The 22,417-nt window shown below is 37.6% G+C and overlaps 1 protein-coding gene across 1 annotated transcript in view; it reads right to left on the bottom strand.

The window, feature by feature from the left end:
* CLNK (cytokine dependent hematopoietic cell linker) overlaps window positions 1-22,417 on the bottom strand; it is a 218,525-nt gene that overhangs the window by 112,532 nt on the left and 83,576 nt on the right. Inside the window, exons 4-5 of the mRNA XM_069069834.1 lie at window positions 11,052-11,123; window positions 840-865 (exon numbers count right to left, since the gene is read on the bottom strand). Coding sequence (XP_068925935.1) covers window positions 840-865; window positions 11,052-11,123 — 98 coding nt within the window. The remainder of the gene's footprint in view (window positions 1-839; window positions 866-11,051; window positions 11,124-22,417) is intronic.

The following is a 22,417-nucleotide window of genomic DNA, read 5'->3' as shown; positions in this document are numbered from 1 at the left end:
TTTCTAGGAGTGATCCATCTGACCCATCTTCTACTTGTGATTTTTCAAGGTAGGCTTTTCTAAGAAATTCACTAATTATTCCTTAAATGAGGATTTACCCAAGACATACCAAGTGAATATCTTGTGTTTGTTGATGGGGATATTAGACAAAGGTAAAACTCTGCCCCTGTCCTCTCAAAACTTAAGTAATAATATTTAGTATCAAATCATTAGCATATAAGATAAGTACCAAAAGATTTCTTGAAACAAGGAGATCACTGTAGCCTGGAGTATTTAAGGAAGGCTTCATGGAAGACATTGGAATTCTCCTGACTGTTGAAGGGTGGTTGGATTTGGATATATGGATTGGTGGTTTTCATTAAAGCAGCTAGGTGGCATAATGAATGGAGGGTTGTACTTGGAGTCAGGAAAACAGTGAGTTCCAATTTTGCCTTAGACATTTACTAGCAGTGTGATATTGGGCAAATCACTTAATCTCTGTCTGAGTCAGTCTCCTTCTCTGTAAAATACAAATAACAATAGCACCTATATAGGGTTGTTGTGAGGACCAAATAAGATTATATATGCATACTACCCACATATATGTATGTATGTAATGTACATATACATGTGTATATACATATACACAGTATACGTATGTACACATATGTTGTGTGTGTACACACACACACATCTATCCATCAGTTTATCAAGAGTGCTTTACAAACATTAAATCACTATTTAAAAGTTAGCTGTTATCATGAAAGGAAGAAGAAGAGAAAGAAGAGGAAAATGAATGGAAAGAGTGCTTAAGAAAAAAAAACATTGTATATTAGGATCAGAATTTGATTTCCACTTACCTGTAGCAGTGATGTGGGGCCATGATCTATGGTGTAAAGGATAACAGGTAAACATCCACTATATAGACTCTATGAACACATTGTATAAAACAAGTTTCATTTAGTTCAAGTTAGCAAGTGTTTTTTACGCATCTAGTATGAGTAAAGCAATATACTAGGTGCTGGAGAAGAAACGAATTCCTTTTACTTACAAAGTTTTGGCTCTAGAAGGGAGAGGAGAGAACACATATATAAATGAGTACAAAACAAAATACAACATGACATGACTGTGAGAGAACTATGAACAAAGTGGTATACAATGGTAGGGTGAAAAGGTCACTAGAGTTGGAGTAGGGCCAGTTCCAGCTGGGAAGAGTCTGACCCTTCATTTTACAGAGGAGGAAACTGAAACGCAAGGGGATCAAGTGACTTGACTAAGGACACAAAAGCAAGTAAACAGGAGATTTGGGATAAGAAAGCCCAGATAGGAATCCTGCCTCTATCACTTATTAACTATGTGATGCTAGAGAAGTCATTGCATTCTTTCAGGCTGCAGTTTCCTGAGAGTAATGACACTTGTATGGAGGGGAAGCACAAAGCAATGACTAGAGGGACTGGCCATTCTAACTGAGACCACATCAAGCCACTTGGTGCCCTAGGCAACTCCCGAAGACTTTAAATTATAGTAAAAATTCCAAATTGTCTTAGAAGAGAAAGTTTCTACATTGAGGGCTCCTAACGCTGATGAAATCTCAGGTCCAAACCAAAACAGGAACAACAATTACACTACCTCACAAGGCTGTTTGTTTATAGGTTCAGAGATTTAGAAGTACGAGGGAGCTTAGTGATCATCCAATCTAGTCCCTTCCTTTATTTCCCCCATGAGATCAAGTGGGATCATAGGTCTGTATTACTTTTTAATTTTGAACAACCATATAAATGTGCTGTTCTTAGCACCACCACCGCCACCACCACGGCCATGGCCACCGCCACCGCCACTGCCACCATCAATTTTATTGATCATCATGGGTACTTAAATAGAATAAGCTTTGAGGCAATGGAAAGTTAGCTAGCATTCATCTTCTGAGCTCGGACTTGTTTGTGCAATGATAATAATCCTGGGCACTTGCATTACACCTTTCTCTGAGGTGCTCAAAGTGCGTCACAAAGAGCAATTAATTAAGCATCACAAAGTGCTTGGGGAGTAAATATTATTATGCATCTCGTGGCAATGGGAAGTCAGGCCCTGGGAAGAAAGGAGACTGAGATATGCTGGTTGGTCAGACCTGAACCCTCATCTCCAGCTTTCTGGTTTTTCTTGTTGGGTCCTAGATACCATTTCTTCTTAAAAAAAAAAAAAAGATATATTTTATTTTTATTTTACCTTTATTTCCTCACCTATATTACTCTCCCCAACCCCTGCCAGATCTCAGCAGCATTTCTAAACAGAAATGATAAAGCAGAAACACTGCAAACAATTATTAGATCATTTCCAGGTTGTTGTGGGAATTTGTAGAAATTCGTAGGTAATTGGTCAGTGAGGAATAACTGGAAACTTTTTTTTTTTTTTGATATTTTTAATGGATGGCAGTTGGCTTAGTGAAGAAGAGTGGCCTGGATTGAGAATGAGGACACCTGCACTGGAGCTTCAGTTCTCTCATTAATTAGTTATTTAATTGTTGGTTATTCAATTTAACCAACGTTTATTAGTCATTTTCTTCACATAAGTCTCAGCTTTCTCACCTGTTAAAAATGAGTGGATTATATTTAATGAGGTCTCAAGGAATATCTACTAAATTTTGAAAGAACTCTGATCTGCATTGGTAGAAGGCGTATGCACACTGATGAAATCCTTGAAACAATTTTAATAATAATCATAACAGCAATAATAGCTTTGTTGAAGACCAAAAATAGATCCTAGCTTTCTGCCTCAACAACTAAAAGAAAAAGCTTTTTTTTTTCTTCTTCAGTAATTGGTGACAGTGAGCTATTACAGAGTTTCATCCATTTACACTAAATATATAGGAGGCAAAACGACTCATGTAGGATGCAGGCAAGCATGAGGACAAAACTTTGAATGCTAAGCTAAATCCTTTACAGATCCTGGACGATTGTGACTTTTCAATGATCTGGAGACCTCCTGATGTAAATTTTACTCTGCTGTGGGTTTCCACCCTGTGTGCCTGTTGGTGAGAGGCCCCTGATGTGATGATGCTCATTCAGATGTCATCTCCTTTGGGATTCTAAACCCCAGGGTGCCCTATGCGTCAGTGTGCGCCAAATGAATTAGCAGAGGAAATAGCGGTAGCACTGGGAAAGAGCTTATTATTCCTGCTGAGCCATGCATTGAGAGCTTTAAAGAAGAAGAAAAGAGAAGAGGGGAAAAGGAAAGTCAGGATCAGCTACCTCGAGCCTGGGGTAGAGGGAACATTGAAAGCAGTACTGGCCACAGCATAGCATTGTAAGAGAAAGTATTGGGCTGGAAGTCAGGAGACCCACATTCGGTTCTTGCTCTGACACTAACTTGCATTGGGATATTGAGCAAGACATGTCACCATCTTGACATATGGTTTCCTCATCTGTAAAGTGAGGAATTTGGACTATGTGATTTCTAAAGTCCTTTTCAGAGCCGATATTGTGTGCTTTTATCCAGATCTAACAGTATGACTGCCAGCGATTCACCTAGTGCTAACATTCACTTAAACCTTTCACCTATGTCACCTCTAGTTCTGACATTCTATGTTCCAAGGTCCCCTGCTGCTTCTACATTCTATGTTCCAAAGTCCCCTGCTGCTTTGACATTCTATGTTCTAAGGTCCCCTGCAGCTCTGATCTTCTCTGTTCCAAGGTCTTCCAGCTTTGACATTCTATGTTTAAAGGTTCCTTCCAGTTCTGACACTCTATGCTACAAAGCCCTTTCTAGAGCTAATGTTTTAGGAACATTAGGGAGAAGAAAGTGTGACTAGGTGACTGCTTGAGCTTTGTTACTGCCAACCCACAGGGAGCTGAAAAGGTAATTTCTGCAGTGTATTTACAGGATTGGCCATTTCACAGCCCTGAGTGATTTATGAAAGATACGCTGGCAAACTTCAGAGAGATCGTACTTGTGGTGGTGGTGGTGGTGGTTGCTTATTTTTTCTCTGTTAGAAGCCATTGCATATAGGGCTAAATTTTGAGGATACGTCATGGTCATGTTGTCAATAATAAACAATGGGACCCCATATGATTTGGCATCAGTTAGATGATGTCACAGGTTAGTGGCTCGACTTCTCTTTGTTAGCTTAGCAGGTCACATCTGAGTTGAAGTGAAATCAAGATTGTCAGACTATGTGCAAATGCCAAGACACAGCAGATAATCCTGTTGAAGTTCAAATTGTGATCAACCTCCAGGGAATTATATTAACTCAGCATATTGCCATCTCCCTGCATTTCTGTTCTCTGTTCACATTTTTGCATTAACTGTCCCCCATGCCTGGAATCCTCTCACTCTCCATGTCTGCCTCTTAAAACTCCTGACTTCCTTGGAGACTCAGCTCAAATGGTACCTTTGGCCAGAAGCCTTTCTGTCCTCTCTTCCTGACCCTCTGGTTGCTAGTGCCTTACCCTCTAGGATGCCACTGATCTCTGCATATATCTTATGTAGATTTATTTATGTACTTATTTCTTCTATTAGACTACAAGCTCCTTGAGGTCAAGGACTGTTATTACCTCTCTTTGTATCCCTAGTGCTTAGCAGAGCACCTGACACATAGTAAGTGATTTAAAAGTATTTGCTGTCTATATCTATATATGTATATATTTATATGTGTTCATAAATACATGTTATACAGTTTTTTTAAACCTTTAAATGACTCTATAGATTGAAATCTACTTTCTCTTTTGAATTAACTTTATCCAAGTGTCCTTTTCCTACCTCAGACAAGCCAAAGATCCGTAGGCTGCTCTAATCCTAGTTATTTATGGGAATTTGCTATCATGTTATTTTGAATCCTGAAGAGTTGCGACTTGGGTCCTGAGTCTGAACTAAATTGTGACTGGTGTGCTCATCCTCACCCTCAGAGTGATATAATTACAATGGCTTTTGTGTCTCTTCTGGAAATGACTTTTACAGCAGAATGTGGTACTGGGCCTCCTGGGAACTAGTCAAGATGGCTTTTCTCGACCCTGCCAAGAGTTAACTGATTCAATAACATATGCAGTTTTAAAATCCTACTCCTTATTATACATTTAAAAGAAGATAATAGCTAAGTAGAAGCAGAGGATTTATTAGACTTTGTTTTGGTATTAAGGGAATTGAGGCAATTGAGTGAACCACACTGACTCTATCTTGTGACTCAATTCTGGATTTTTCTCAGTTCCCTTTCAATAGAAATAGACCCAATTCAATAGACCCAGTTATGGGTCTAGTCCAATTTCTGTCTTGTGACAAAACTTTATTCAATTATGGGAATTGTGAGAATGCTTTATTACATTGTTTAAACCTAATCCTGCCTTGCTGGGACACTGGGATCACCTCTCCCTGCTGTTCAGAGACTCTTAACCAAGGATCTAGGTTATGCTGACCAGAAACCCAGTCAGACCCAAAGAGTGATGCAAGGAGCTTTTTCATAGTTCTATATCTCAAGCAACCCATATGCCTTATCTAAAAACTGGCCCCATATTGGTCACCCTAATCTTTCTTCTAACTGAAAATCAAATTACCTAATTTTGTATCCTGGTTTTCTTTTAATTGGTCTTATTTGACTAATTGTTTTTAATGAATAAAGATCTTTCTCGCCTTGCATTCAAGATCCAGTCACCAAGCTGAGGAGGCCTGGTCCCAGTTTGTTGAGCAATTGGCATGCATTGCTTAATAAATCAATATACTCAGAAAATCTAACCTTTGTTTTCTTAGCCATTTTGTCTTTTACCCATCACAGTATGGCACTCCTATGTGGAAACTCCATTCACTGATGCAGATTGGCAACTAATCCATAATTTATATTCTTAGAGGGGTTCCTGGGGCTCTGGGAGGTTGTTTCTTGCCCATTATTACACAGCAAATATACAGGCAGAGGCCAGACTTGAACCCAGGTTTTCCTTGCTCTACTCTGCCGGGATCAATTGTATACTAGTGGATTTCCTAGGCTGCTTTAGAGCTGCTTATGTCACTTAGGGAGATCATCAAATTAAAATCTCTAGTTTTATAGGTGGGGGAAACTGAAGCCCAGAGAAAGGAAATGATTTGCTCCAGGGCACACAGTTACTTAGCAGGCACCCAGGACTTGAATGCAGGTCTCCTGACTTCACACCTAGTGTTCGTTTATCTTTTGCATTATAGCATGCTTTAAAGATAATTTTTATTTCCAAATAATGCTGCCAAGGCAGCTCTGTGAAAAGGAATGAACCCTTAATTTGGAGTCAGAAATTCCAAGTCCCAGTGCTACCACATACTTTCTATATTAAGTGGGCAAATCACTCTGCCTTCTAAGTCTCAGTCTCCTCACTTGTCAGGAAAGACTAATAATATTCATATGATCTATTTCACTAAGCTTAACACTTGAAGTGGCCTTTCCCTGGCTTCTGCCCTGTCTTTGGAACCTTGTTTCTTTATCTGTACAAGGAAAGGACTGGCCTAGATGGTCATGAGATACCTTCTAGATCTAAACCTATAAACCTCTGAATCTAAACCTGTCACATCCATGACTCTCCATTTCTTCATCTATAAAATGAGATGGTTGGATGAGTTCATTTCAAAGGCTCCTTCCAATTCTACAATAAATGAACTCCCTTCCTGGGCTTTCTGGAGAGCTAGCTCTTATTCATGCTCAAGTGACTAATATGGGCAGTAAAATGATAGCAGAATGGAGGACACATAGATATCCTGAATAATTAAATGGTCTTTTCTTGCTATTTGTGTTCAATGCTGATCCCCTTATTTTGTTGTTCAGTCATTTTTCTCTCATATCTAACTCTCTTTGTGACCCTATTTGGGGTTTTCTTGGCAAAGATATTGCCTTTTCCATCTCTAGCTCATTTTACAGATGAAGAAACTGAGGCAAACAGGATTAAGTGACTTGCCTAGGGTCACACAACTTGGAAGTGTCTAAGGCCAGATTTGAACCCCAGAAGAGGATCTTCCTGATTCCAGAACTGGCACTCTCTCTACTGTGCCAAGTGAAGTAAAAGCCCCAAATATGTAGTTAACAGAAATTCTAGTTTGGTGCATACATATCCAATAATAATTTATACTCTCATTGTACCTTTCATTATAAAATATGCAGTGACAGAGAAATGTGTATGTTTATAGAATATATGTATATTTGAATGCTACTTTTTAAATGGTTTGTTATAGATTGCTGTAACATCATCTGTTACTATTTTTTAATATCACCAGAGCATGCTATGACATATCCTCAAATAATTTGTTTTGAAATAAGCTGATTCTTCTAGTTTTCTTTTTTAATGTAATTGTAAATATTGCTTCAATGTATATTATTGTTTTGGTCATACCAATTTACTTGGTTTTTATCTCTCTTGCATCTCACTTTTTCTACTGGAAGGGAGGCACACTGACTTGAAAGATGTTATTGAAGGATATTTAGTGTTTACTTAGACTAGTCTAAGCACATCTATAACTTTTCAGAAGCACAGTGGGTTCTTAAAGAAACTTTAAATAGTTGGCCACCACCTGGCCATAATTCCTTCACTTTTCCTGGGGAAAAAACTTGGAGAAGCAGGTGATATTTGGCAAGTTGGCCAGTGGTATCTCTCAAAACCTGTAGAGAAGGATCTGTTTCTTAGGGGCTTGTTCTTGATGTAAGACTTGACATAGCCTATGTATGCTTTCTTAGGAAGTGAGAGATTAGATTTTTTTTTTTTAAAGGCATAGTAAAAATGATTGTGGGCACAGTGGATAGAGTACAGGACCTGGAATCAGGAAGACTCATTTTTCTGAGTTCAAATCCAGCCTCAGACTCTTACTAGCTGTTTGGCCTTGGGCAAGTCACTTAACCCTGTTTGCCTTAATTTCCTCATTTGTAAAAGGAGCCGGAGAAGGAAATGACAAACGACTCCAGTTTCTTTGCCAAGAAAACTCCAAATGGGGTCATGAAGAGTTGGACCCAAATGAAAACATGACTAAACAACAGCAATAATGATCACAATGTAATTGTAATATTTGCAATAACAGTAAAACACTTCAAGATTTGCAAAGTGATTTCCCTAGCATAATGCCTTACATCTAGTAGGTACTTGAAAAAATTATTCAAATGAATTGAGACTCAGTCCTTATAACAGCCTTGTGCATTAATTAATGTTATCATTCCCATTTTACTAGTGAGAAAATTGAGACTAAGGAAAGTCAAATGACTTGCTTACAGTCACACAGCTAGTAAATGAGGCAGAATTCAGACACAGGTCTTCCTTACTCCAAATCTAATATTGTGTCCACTGTGCCAGTAGGGTTAGAAAAAAGTAAGAGCCATATTCATCTACAAACTAGTCACATGCTTTCTTCAAAATGGCTTCCATGAAACCAAAGTGTGTTGTATAGTGGATTCTTTTTCAGTGAATGTATTTGTATGTATGTACTTATCTGCATACACACATATATTTATGCACACGTGCACACATTCAATATACACACGCACAGACATATATATATAATTATATATCTTTACAAATAAGAAAGTATTTATCTATATGTATATATCATATTTATATATGTTTATACTTAAATTTTTTATATTTTTATGCTATAAATAATATTTCCCTTCAAAGAGGCCTCATGGAATCATAAAATCTCAGAACTGGAAAGAGAAGCAGAGAGCACAGTCTACCTAGACAAGAATAATTTTTAAAACATACACAAGTGGTTTGAAGGCATCTAATAAGGGGGAAACCCTGCCTCTTCCAAGACAACTCATTCTATTCTGGGACAACTCTAATAACTGAGAAGTCTGTACATTTCTTTTAAAAATCAAACCTAAATCTCCTTCTTTGTCACTTCTACTCATTCCTCCTTGTTCTGTCCTCTAGGGATAGCTCATTTTTAGAGATACACCCTATATTTAAACTGATGGGAGTCCTGTGCATTGGTGGAATAATTCTGTTCTCCAGGACTCTAAGGAAAACTACAGTCCAGTTGCCAACATCGAAAGCCCCACAGAAATTCAGGTTAGTAGGATATAATCTTCCTTCTCCTTGAGAGCAAAAAGGTTGACATCAAGCAGTGACATAAAATGAAAATGTAAACCTGTAAGAAGATAAGGAGAGGTTCGGCCACTTGGTCAGTGTCACAAAGAAACCAAATAGCAGAGACTTTGTTTGGCAAAATGCCTCCACTTAGAACAGAAGAGATGGGATTTGCACCCACGTCCTTGGTCTCAGCTCTTTCTTGACAGTGGTATAATGGAAAGAAAGATGCAAGAGCTACTTTCCTTCCTTATTAAGGAACAGATGTTCATCAGTACAGGAACTGTTCTTAAAAGGTTGAAATTCAGTTGAAAGCATTCATTTGATTTTCTGGTCATTTGCCTGCTTAGGCCTGCTAATTCTAATCCTAATTCTGGCTTTCCCACCTAACTCTTTCAGATTCCTAACCCCTAATCCTAAAACTCCACATTACAATTGAATCACATATAAAGGGACATTAATTTATTGGTATAGATGACTGAATCATTCAAGTGATCTAATCAGGTTGCTCTCTGTGTAAAAAAAAGACATGTGCAACATCTATCTTGTCTCAGTTCAACACCTATTTTTTAAGCATCTACCAAGTGTAAGGCATTGTGCTATCCATTTGGGACATGAAGATGAAAACTGACAGTCACTGCTTTCAAGGGGCTTAAAATCCAATAGGGGTGATAATACATGTTCATCAGAAAGTATGATACAAGACAAAATGTGATAAGTACAAAGAGTGCAGTCCAGACAAAGTACTATAAAAAATCTGAAGAGAGACAGAGTGAGACTGAGACAAGAAGAGAGAGACAGGGAGAAAGACAGAGAAAAAGAGAAACACAGAGAGGACAGAGACAGAGTCAGAAAGAGAGATAGAGACAGAGGAATACACATAGAGAGGCAGAGACAGAATATTCAGCTTCAGGCATAAAAAAGGCTTTATGAAGGAGTCATCCTTGAAGGAACAGAAGAATTTCAATAGGCTGAGACTCATGAGGGGTCTACCGCAAGCAAAGGGATGGCCTATGTGAAAGTACAGAGGAAGGGAATTTTAGAAAACCTTTTGGGCAAGAAATAAGCCAGTTTAGTTAGAATATAAAGGAAACAAAAGAAAGTAATGAGAAACAAGGAAGAGAAGGCTGGAGCCAAATTTTGGAGAATATTAAATATCAGGCTAAAGAGTTTCTATTTGTATCTCTTAGGCAAAAAGGAGCCTTTAAAAGTGCTTGAGGAGGGGCGGCCAGGTGGCTCAACGAGTAAGAGCACTGGCTCCAGTGTCGGGATGACCCGGATCAAATCCGGGCTCAGACACTTAGCACCACACCCAGAAATAACTGGCTGTGTAACCTTGAGCAAGTTACTTAACCCCAATTGCTTAAAAAAAAAATAAAAGTGCTTGAGGACAGGAATGACATGATCCTATTTCTGCATTAGGATGATGATTTCGATGGCTGTGTGGATGCACTGGAAGAGAAGTGCTAAAGACAAAGAAAACAGATAGGTTTTAAGTTAGGGTATCACAGTGCAAGAAGAAAAGATGGGACAGAGGCAAGAGATATTGTAGAAATGGAATAAAAAGGACTAGGGAACTGGTTGGGGGGGGCAACAAAAGAGAAGGAAGAATGAAAGATGACACAAATTTCTAGTTTGGGAGATTTGAAAGATTAATAAGCCATAACACAAATTAGGAGGGAAGGGTTTTTTTTGGGGGGGAGGGAGATGATTTCAGTTTTGAACATGTTGAATTTGAAGTACAAAGCATGAGGTTTGAAATATGGCACAGAGGGGGAAGAGGTAAATTATACAGGTGCATAGAAATGTAGATTTTAGAGTAATCTGCATAGAGATAATTAAACCCATGAAAATGGGTGAGTTTGTTCATGGAGGGAATATACAAGAAGAGAGAAATGCATTGTGGGTAACAAATTGGAGATGGAGTAGTAGCAATGAAGAATAAGGAAAAGAGATCTAGAAGGAACAGTTAGACATGAACATGGTGCAGTGTAAAGTGTGTGCCTCAGAATTTAGATTTTCATTCCTCTATTTAAAACAATGTAAATGTATTCTGACCTATTTGGGGACAGACCAAGGTTCTGGCTTTGCAAAACAGTCGATCCCTCTTTTGTGGTTCTTCTGTTACCTCTGGGATGAAAGAAAAAAGAGTTGCAGTCAGAAAATAGCTGTAAGCTGAAACAAATTCATTAAATGCATTTGCTCATATATTGCCAAGTTAGAGTTAAGCATTTAACTTTTTGCAGAGACATCAGAATTTCTTTAAGCATTTTCATTGTGGTTAAAAATTCAGGATTTATGAATCATTCAATTATTTCTTAAATTTAAGAAAAAAAAACTATAGACAGTGTGCTCTTATACACTTGAATTTCCACAGATCTATGAACCCATCAATGTGGGTATTCCCTCTATTTGTTTAAGATCTAGACCCATCAATTTCTCTTCTACCTTGAATGATTCTTCTTTGATGTTCTTCTACAGATCTTTCCACAGAGGACCCACCCAATGTGCTAGATGCGTTCTTCATCTGATTCCTTATCATTTAAAACTCTGGTTCTTAAGAGGTTGTAGTGTTCCAAGATTTACTTGCTTGTGGGTACTCCAAGACACAGCTTCTCTAGGAAGGAATTTGTGCTAAAGTCTTTTTTTTCTTTTTTCTTTTGTCACTAAGGAGCAACTTGTAATCATTATTGGAAAAAGGCATTTGCAAGCCTTCCCACTTTCTTTCTTTTTTTTTTTTTTAAAGCAATCGGGGTTAAGTAACTTGCTCAAGGTTACACGGCCAGTTATTTCTGGGTGTGGTGCTGAGTGTCTGAGCCTGGGATTTGATCTCCAGGTCATCCCGACACTGGAGCCGGTGCTCTTACTTGACCTTCCCACTTTCTTGATCCCTAACATATCCATATGCAATGGTGGCTCCAGATACATGTACGTATTACACTAATTCAACAGGCGGGCCATATGATTCCATATAATAGCTGGGACAACAGATTTTTTTTATCTATTTAGTTTTTCCTATACAAATAGCTTATACTGATCTCTTGTGAGTAGTTATGAATCTCATTGAGGAGGCCCTACCATATTCTGAATCTTGATGCAATTAGTTCAATATTATCCATGTTCAAGAAGGTTTGAGAAGTTAAAGACACTCTATCGATTCCTTAGAAATCTCACAATAATAGCTAGCATTTGAATAGCATTTTAAAATGAGCAAGATGATGTATAGGTTATCTCATTTCATCTTCACAACAACACTATGATGTATGTGCTATTGTCGTCCCCATTTAACAGATGAGAAAACTGAGGCCAGGAGAAGTTAAGTGACTTGTTTGGAGTTACATAGCTAGGGTCTGAGACAGAATTTGAACTCACATCTTCCTTACCCAAGCAAGTCCAATGTTTTTACCTACTGTACCACCCAGCTGCCTCTTCCTATATAACATGAATAACTTTTTCCAAGGGAGAGCCAGAAGACTGGACATGTTCAGTACCAAATAATATTATGACAAACAAAAATGACAATATCTAAAAAACTGGGTACAAATGGGTACTACTAAGGGAGACATTTGTGAATCAGCTGTGTGCAGCCAGATCTTCCAGGTAGAGTAAAAGACCAAAGCAATACCAAATTAGAAACAAGGTTAAAGATAAGGTGACCCTGTGAACAATCACCACAGTTTCAACTTGACCTATTTAAATATGCTGCTAATACACCACAGTGGAGAAAATGGAAAAATGCTTTTATATAAGGAGTTAGAAAAGATTAAGCAGAAAAAGTTGCTGAAAATGAAGCTAACATATGAACACTGTGTAGATGTATTATTATAATCACATTGATTACCAATTCTGTCCTATAAACCTCTTCTTTGAGGGGCTCCAGGTACACATCAAAAGAATTAGAGTAGCATTCTGCTTGACAAGGCTTGGGTATTGCTAAAATGAGCTTAAATATCTGGGTGAGAAGTAATAGTCACTTACCCAGATCCAATGGCATTTAAAAGTGTGGGTAAAGCTGGGCATTGATTGGATGTAGCAAGGAATGCTATATCTATTGACAGATGTTTAAAATCAAATAAACAAAGCTGCAGCTTTTCAATCCCTCCTATCCTGCCAATGCAGGACAACCTTGTCTCTGTTCTCCAATTGAAAACTCTTCCTTAAACCTTAGCCTACATAGATGACAGCCTTGTCTCCCTGTGACAAGAATGTATTATGATATATTTTCATATTCTTTGTTTCTGTCCCTATAAACATTCACATATTGATGTCAATGATAAATCTCCTTATTCACTATTCATCTGTAATTGGTTGTTTGATCAACTGGGCCTCTTAACTGAGGCACCCATAGCAGAGAATTGTCAATTCTTTCAAAGACTAAGCTGTCAGTGGGTGAAGGAAACATACTCTGGCAATGCCCTTTTCCAGATGCTGTTTGGTAAAGTATAGGTTGATTGCCAATTTAATCCAGTCCAATCCAATTCAAGAAGCATTTGCTGATTGTTTACTATATGTTGGGTGCTGTTATGACTATGTGTCAGGTACCCCTAGCATATGATAAAAATATAGTCTATAACACACACACACGAAAATAGCATTTTAAGGTTTACAAGGGAATTTATATTATCTCATTTGACCCTCACAGCAACCCTGTGAGGTGGGTACTATTATTATTATCCCAGTTTTACAGATGAGGAAACAGAGGTTGAGAAAAGTTAAGTGACTTGCTTAGGCTGGCATAGCTTGTAAGTGTCTATGGCAAGATTTGAACTGAGGTCTTCCTGCTTCTAAGCTGAACATTTCATCCAATGAGCTACCTAGCTACCAATAAGAAAATCATTCTTTCCTTTTCCTCCATGGAGTTGGCATTTCATTGGAGAGGAAACAATACATACACAGATAAATATATAAAAATATATATGGAGTAAATATAAATTATTTTGGAGGTAAGGGAGGACACTAAAGACTGGGAGGGGATCAGGAAGGATCTCTTGGAGGAGTGAATATTGATTTGGTAATGACTGCTTTTTGGTCTGGTGGTTCAATTAGTTGAAGGATACACCTAATCGTTCTGTTGTCTAGCTCAAATTTCCCCGTTTTCCCACAAGAATAGGCTAACAGACTTTGTCAAATGGTTTGCTAAGACTGAGTAGAAATATTGTGACAATGACAGAGGTCATGGGGAATGGTGGATAGAGAAGTGGTCTCAGAGTCAGACAGATCTGAGTTCAAGTTCTGCCTTGCACGTATATTGGCTATGTGACTCTGGGCAAGAACTTTATCTCTCAGTGTTTTGCACATCTCTCCCAAGGTATAAGTTACAAAAAAAATTGCTGACCAGTATTGATAGCATCTCTCCCAGAAGATCCCCATAACAATGAAATCACATGTTCTTACAACATTACTAGTCTAGCTATTGTTCAGTTTTAGTCATGTCTGACTCCTCATGACTCCATTTGGGGTTTTCTGGGCAAAAATATTGGAATAGTTTTCCATTTTCTTCTCCAGCTAATTTTACAGATGAGGAAACTGAGGCAAACAGGATTAAGTGACTTGCCCAGGGTCACACACCTAGTAAGTGTCTGTGACCAGATTTGAACTTAGGAAGATGAATCTTCATGCTTCCCAGCCCAAAGCTCCAACCAATGTGCGACCTAGCTACCCTTTGCTAGTCTAGTGACCCTATTTAATAAAAAAGGAAATGAGATTTTTCTGTTCTTTATGTTACTGGTAGGACAATAGGTAGAGAACTAGGCTTCTTGGAGTTAAGCAGACTTGGATTCAATCCTACTTCAGATACTTAATAGATGTGTTATCTGGGCAAATAATTGAATCTCTCTGAACCTCACTTTCCTCATCTGTAAAATGGAAATAATAATAGTTGTAATATTTACCTCTCAGGATTGTGAAAATTAAATGAAATCAACTACAAAAAGTCCTTTGGAAACTTTAAAATGAAGACTATTTAAAGATTAGATATTATTATGAAGCCATAGCCATATTGGCTCTATGTGACTACTGCTTCCTTTTCTTGGTATACATTCATCAACCCTTAAGTGAGTGAATGAATGAAACATGGATTTAAGTAGGAATGATTGATGCACAGTGGCAGGACAGATGGCAAGATGGCCAGTGTGGATAGTTGGTAGGGATATGAAACATGGTCTGGTCTGGGGCTCACTAGATATAGTTAAATAGTTGAGTTTGCCCTCGTTCATTAAACAATTATGATGGCTCAGCCCCAGGAAAGGAGTTCCAAAGCTGTCTGGTTGAACTCTTAGGACTTAAGGGCATGCTTCCTCGAGGTCCGACCTGGAGGGGGCTGTTACAGAAGAGAAGTGAGGTGGCCTCAGGGCAGATGGCAAGAGGACCTGGATTGACAGCTAGGTTTAAAAATGTATCGGTCAGATCTTTGCTATAGGAAATGACATCTAAAGCAAATAATGATTATATTTATACATAAGTCAGTGATTTCATGTTTATGTTTTAGTCACTGCATAAATATACATGTGTTCATAATATATTTATGTTGTTTATACATATTTATATTTGTGCTATACATAAAACATATTTGTATAGTAATGTTTCCCATCATCAAAATAAATTTTTACAAACATACAAATAGAGCCCTGTGTGCTGGCACATGCCTGTAATCCCTGTTCCCTACACAAAACATTCCATCTCCCATCTTTGGGCCTTTGCACTGGCTGTCCCCAATTATTAGAATGCATTATCTAGTCACCTCTGCCTCCCACAATCCACTCTCTTCCTTCAAGATGCAATACAGGTAATACTTTTATTCGAGACTCAACCTGACCTGAACTGCTAGTGCTTCTCCCCTCCTCAATCTACCTTGAATTTAACAACTTTGTATTTATCCCTAATGTACTTATATAGGAAAGTGGGTTCCTTCCCATTAGAAGGTAAAAATCTTTGAAATTAGAAATTATTTCATTCTTTTTATTTGTATCCTCTGTGCTTAGAACAATGCCTGGCACAATGATTTATTACAGAAAGGATTCCTGCCCAAGGTAGAAGTTTGGGTTAAATGGACTACCTGACTACTTCCATCTCAGAGATTCTGGTTCTGTGACTTGCCCAAAGATGCAGACAATCCTAATTTTTGACAAAGTCTTGGTGTCCACTGTCTTTCCATTAGGCAGTACTGCTTGTAATTCATATGGCTGCTGGTGGAGTCACTTAATTGTGATTCCTAGCTGCTCAGGGTCTAAGCTCTATTAGATGAAACTAATGAAGGCACCATAGTCCCCTGGGATAGCTCTTCATCTCCATGACTTCATTATTATTTAATGAAAGCCTTAATGGAGGTAGTTAAATAAATAGCTTGGTACCTGAATAGTAGTTAAAAACTTTTTTTTGAAAGCATATACAGAACATTAGAAGGTTTAGAAATGACCAAGCATATTCTATGTTATTGTGATTTATTGAAGTATGGTACTGCCCATTTCTTCCTCTGACAATATCCCTCTTCTGAATCATTTAAGTTCAAAAGGGCCATGAGCATCACAGACATCATTTATAATCATTATACCTTTTTGTACAACAAGGCTAGGTCAGAGGCTAAGTCTATCACAGGCAGAAAGATGTAATTTTTAAAAATTAACATATTAATCAGTATTATGAGTTTTAGGGGAAAATTGTCTACAATTTTAAGATCATAGATGATTCAGAAATGGAAGGGACCTTAGACATTATATGGCTGAATCCCCTCAATTTAAACATGAAGAAACAGAGGCTCTCAGTATTCTGACAGTGTCAAAGAGCCAGTAAGAAACATCATTGGATTTGAATACAACTCCATAACACATCTCTAGACAAAAGAAAATGGGACTTATGGAATCAATGGAATGTAAAGATGGAACGTGACTTATGGAATCAATAACTCTATAATGCAGGAAAGACCTTAGAGGTCTGCTAGTCTACTCTCCTAGGGCTAAGCATAAATCCCCTCTTTGTGACCCTTAATGGGTGGTTGTCTGGGCTCTTCTTGAAGACCTTCAGCAATAGTGCATTCATTCAGTTGAATGCAACACACAGTTACTAAGTTATTGGTGATACAAAGACAAAAACAAAAACAGAATTTCTGTCTTCATGGAGCCCTCACACACCATGTAAACAAATGAGTAAATACAAAGCATATATGAAGTAATAATTACACATCAATTTCGAGATGAAAAGAATGTTAACAACTGGGGTAGCAAATAATAGTCTCATCATTTCTGTCTTTATAAGAAAGCCGCTTCTGTGATTGGAAAGCTTTTATTATTGGGTTGCTTTGTTATACTCAGTCAAAATGTGCCTCTCAGTACCGCCCATTTGTGTGCCCTCTGGGGCCAAGCAGAACACAACCTTTTGAGTATTACAAGACAGCTAAAATTGTCTTTGTTAACCTCCCTCTGTATCTTTCTGTCTCTCACTCTGTCTGTCTCTCTGTCTCTGTCTCTCTTCCCCCTCTCTCTCATAGTTAAGAATGGTTTATAATTCTAGGCTGTATCATTACACTTACAAAAACTGACCCAAAATTGTAGATAGTACAAGCTCCCACTATTCATTAACTATTTAAAAAGGATTTTATTCAGTAGAACAAAATTCAGACCCAGAAGTTCTCCTTCAGTGGTAGATCCTTTGCATATGCAAAGATCCTATAGGATGTCTTGATAGATCTATCAACAGAGATGATATTCTGTGTTATTTTGATTATGGAAATCAAAAAAGCATAAAATAAAGACATATAGGCTTTCTTTTGTACATGTGGACCAAAAGTATTCATCGTTTTCATGGATGCCCAGTACAAGTAGGATAAGAGAAGGATTCCCGTTTGATCAGAGGTTCTTACATAGTCCCTTTTAACAGTCTGGTGAAGCCTATGGACCTCTTATCTGAATAATGATTTTTTTTAAATTAGAGAAAAAACCCCCAAGTTTTAGCTAGAAGTTAGTGAAAATAAAATGTGTTTTTCTCTTGTTCAAATTCATGAAACCTTTGAAATCTCTCCATGGTCTTTCTAGGGGTCCCTGAACCTCAAATTAAGAACAATTGCTATAGATGTGAGATCCTCTAGGTGCCCCATTCCTGGATGACATTTTCTTGATTTCATCAAGCTTTGAAACATTATAATGCCTCCTAAGTGAAACTGAGAACCACTGAAATGATTTTGGCTTGACAATTCACACAAAAACAATCAAGTGGATGAAAAGTACCTATTGTAAAGACCATTATGATATATAATTATATGCACAGCTCATAGTGTTGGTACATACGTATATGTACATATATACTATATATATACATATATACTAATGTACATATACATTAGTACATATGTTTTGTGTAGATAATACAGATAGGACAAAGAATTTGGAACAGTATTGAACAGTAAGAAGAGAATGTGCCAGATTTCATCTGGGAAATTGTGCCATGTTTTAAATACTCTTTCCTACCAGTTTCACCCTGAACAAAATCTAATCTTTTCAACACTAATATTGTTCTGATTTTTATTATTTTTTCAATCTTTTTTGACTATAAATCATGGAACACTAAAATCTCAAAGAATAGAATTTCATATGACCCAAAGGACAATGGAGAAGTATTATGAATGACAACTTTTGAAAAAGTATGTCACAAAAAAAAAACATTTTTTAAAGAGACTCATCACTAGAAATAGAGTTGGATAATCATATAGTAAGAGTAAGATAGAACCTATGGAAAGCCCAATTACTACAACGTTATTCAGGCAATATATAGAGACCTATAGGAAGGTCTTTAGGATTGAGTGAACGTTTGGGGGAGGATTAATGTGAAGATACAGAAAATTGTTGCATAGGACAAGAAGGCATGGATAGGGATACCAACAGGGTGGCTAGGTGGTGCAGTGAGTAAAGTGCCTGCCCCAGAGTCAGGAGGAACGGAGTTCGGTTCTGGCCTCAGACACTTAACACCCACAGAAAAATACTAGCTGTGTAACCTTGGGCAAGTTACTTAACCCCAATTGCCCTCCAAAAAGAAAAAAAAAATACAATAAAATGAAAAGGATACCAACACTGATGAAATCACAGATCTTCTGAAGGTTTACATTAAAACAACAATATTTAGTATTTACTTTTTGACCTGTAATATTCTCTCATTGCTTATTGGCTTTCCTCTCCTACCTCTTCCTAGGAGTGTATTAGTAAATGTGGTTTATTTTTCACTGGCAGGAATTTTTAATTCATTTTGGTTTGAGGATTTGGGGAAGATGTCTGTGACATCTCCTCTAACCACCTGACTCCCTCCCTGCCCCAGCACACATCAGGATCACATAGTTTAGACCTCAATGGGGCCTTAGGATCATTTAGCCTAAGTTTATAATTTTAAAAACAGGGAAGCTAAGGCCAGGGATCACATCATGAGTACACGGTAGCATTAAGATTCAAACCCAGGCCTTTTGATTCCATAAGCAGACTGCCCCTGGTTATGTAGCTAAATCATCTTGAGTGTCCCCCTTGGCCTTGCATTTTCTTTCAGCATTCAAAGGTAAGAAATTTCTTTGCAAATGAGCAATTACTACACATTCATCATTAAACATTATATGCAGAATTGATTTCTCAGTTTTCATGGAAAATGATCCCCCAAACCCTAATTGCTAGGAAAAGCAAAGCTTCAAGCACAGCATTTCAAATGAAGCAATTGTACATGTTTTGATTATTTTATAACTTTGTCAGCTTTAAATGATTTAAATTTTGTGTCATTTCTAATTAGCATGTGAGCTCAAAAGGTTTAAGATGCCAAGTTCTTAGAAGGGTTCTAGTCTGTAGCTGCTATTTATAGACAAGTTGATTTTTTCAAAGAATGGTTCAGAAGAACTTAAAAGACTTAGTAGTTTGAATCCATTTAATTAATTTTTATTCCATTCTATTCAATTAAGTTCACATCAACTTAACTAAATTCAACAGACTTTTTTAAAACATAAATTATGTTTAGGGCACTTAGGTGTCTCGATGGATAAAACATTGTGTCTAGAGTCAGGAAGACCTGCGTTCAAATCTAGCCTCAGTTACTTATTAGCTAAGTGACCTTGGGCAAATTACTTATACTATTTTCCTCAGTTTCCGCAATTATAAAAGAGGAATAATAATAACACCTGCCTTCCAGGGTTGTTGTGAGGATAAAATAAATAATATTTGTAAAGCACTTAGCACAGTGTTTGGCATATAGTAGACACTATGCAAATTCTAGTCATTATGATGATGATAGGGATGTTCAGGAGTACCATACTAGATACTTGGAGTGATAGAAAGTTAAGATAAGACATCAGTCTTTGTCCTAATGGTTCTTATAATCAAACGGGGAGATACGGTATGTACAAAGACAAACTATAACTCCGTCATGGTGATAAACTCATAAAGGAAGTACAAAACAAAATGCTACATGAATGGGGGTGGGGTGGGGAGGAAGGAAAAACAATTACCTTTAATCTTCCACGGCCCTTCATTGTTTATAGGAGAAAATGCAAACTCCTGGCAAATGGTTCATGCCTACATATTCATCTTTAAACTTTGTACTGAGAATTGATTTCTCAATTTTCTTAGAAAAATGTCCATGAAAACCCAATTACTAAATAAAAATGAATCTTTAAGTATAGTATTTCAAAGAAAGCATTTAAGACTTCACTATCCAGCTCCCCCCTCCCTCTCTAGTCTTATTTCATGTTCTGGACCTTTCTGGCCCAACCGCTTTAATTCCTATTAGTACATCATTCATTAGTACCAATGGTCTCTCATGTCTAAGATGGCTCACCGTCTCTGCCTCTCCAGTCTCAGTTCGACATTCACTTACTCCATTAAGGCTTTGATGATACCCTGCCCCACCCCAAATCAATGATCTTTCCCCTTCTTCATTTTTGCTGGATGCATTTTTGTAAATGTTATATCCCTATCAGTACAATAAAAAGTCATTGATGGCTCAGACTGTTTCTTTGGGGTCTTTCTAGTCCAAGTGAACATATTAGGTAATTTATTAGTATTTGATGCATTGAATAGAATTTTTTCTTTTTAATGGAGTCCATGAAAATAGTAGGCACTAAAACCTGATAGTTGAAGTGAGCTGAATTACCAACTTTGGGGGATAAAGAAGAATTCTGGGAGTGGGGAGAGTTGACATTTGAACTGGACCCAGATGTTTGAAGTTGAAAGTACTAAGGGTCAGTCTTTTCTACAATAATTAGTTTTTTGATCTTTCCACCTTTCCGAGTTAGTTATTCTATCTGTTAGACTAGAGATAATACTATCATTTACTGTGTAAATAAATACAAAACATTTTATGAGGTCACAGAAATTTAAAACCAGCTGTGTTCCCAATGAACAAGATAGTCCATCCCACCCAGATAATAAAATAAATCACATTTACTTTTTTTTTGCTACTGGTCTGCAAGTTATTACTAATGCTAGTTACATGGGAAAGGGATGCTTCACCAGGATGATGTATTATACTGAGACCTTAACATACATTGAGCCATAAGTTTCATGGATTTCTGGGGAAACTGAGGCAATCTCCTAGGCTAGAGCATTTTAGGAACAAAGGCTTATGTTCTAGAAGTGTCATAAGAAACATCACCAGAGATCAGAGGTGGGATGGCTGGATATGAAGGGAGTTTATATGATAAGAAATGGCCAGTCTGCATGTTGCATTGTTATCCATGGAACATTAAAAGAATAAGAAGACCTCCAGCATGTTGAATGGTTGTTCTATGGTGTATTTACAGAAAGTCATAAACTACCCAAGTGAATGAAATGGGAAGATATAGATGTCCTTCCCACCAAAAGACAGTCAGCACTGATGAGATTATCTACTAACACAAGTATTAAGTAAATTTCAATTCAATTTAAAATTTAAACATAAAAGGGGAATATGTCTAAATATTTATGCCCCATTTGATGCCCACAGCTTTGTGTCCATTTTGAAAGCCAAAAACTGAGGGGACCAGAAAAGGAAGAAAGAAGCAAGATGACCATTGGAATGGAGAAAATTTCAGTCTTCATCTGACATGCCCTTGTCTATACCCCATTATTGTACCAGTGAAGGACAACTGGGAAAGAATGATGAGTCTGCCCAGACACCGAGCAGCAAGACAGGAAACAGATGAAGAGACAATGATAGGTTATTTGTGACAGAATTCTTAGTGGAATAGAGGTGGCATTGAGAACTGGCCACAGCTTGCCAGCTTCTCTGCACACTCCAGTTGAGTCAGTCTTATTGGAAAGAGTGAGTCAAACCTCAGTTGGGAACCAGGATACATTTCTTATAATCCTTTGTGGACCAACAGGAAGAAGGTCCATGAAAAGGAGTAGCATTGGGACAACTGTCTTTCCTGAGCCTTTCGGGTTTTTGGCCTGTGCATTTATACTATTGGTGTGACATGGGTTGAAGAG

This window comes from Petaurus breviceps, unplaced genomic scaffold, assembly GCF_028583685.1.
Source record: "Petaurus breviceps papuanus isolate PSGF00001 unplaced genomic scaffold, PetGlider_PUasm1.0 140, whole genome shotgun sequence".
NCBI lineage: Eukaryota > Metazoa > Chordata > Mammalia > Diprotodontia > Petauridae > Petaurus > Petaurus breviceps.
The sequence above is the reverse complement of the archived record's forward strand: the minus strand, read 5'-3'. Positions and strand labels throughout refer to the sequence as shown.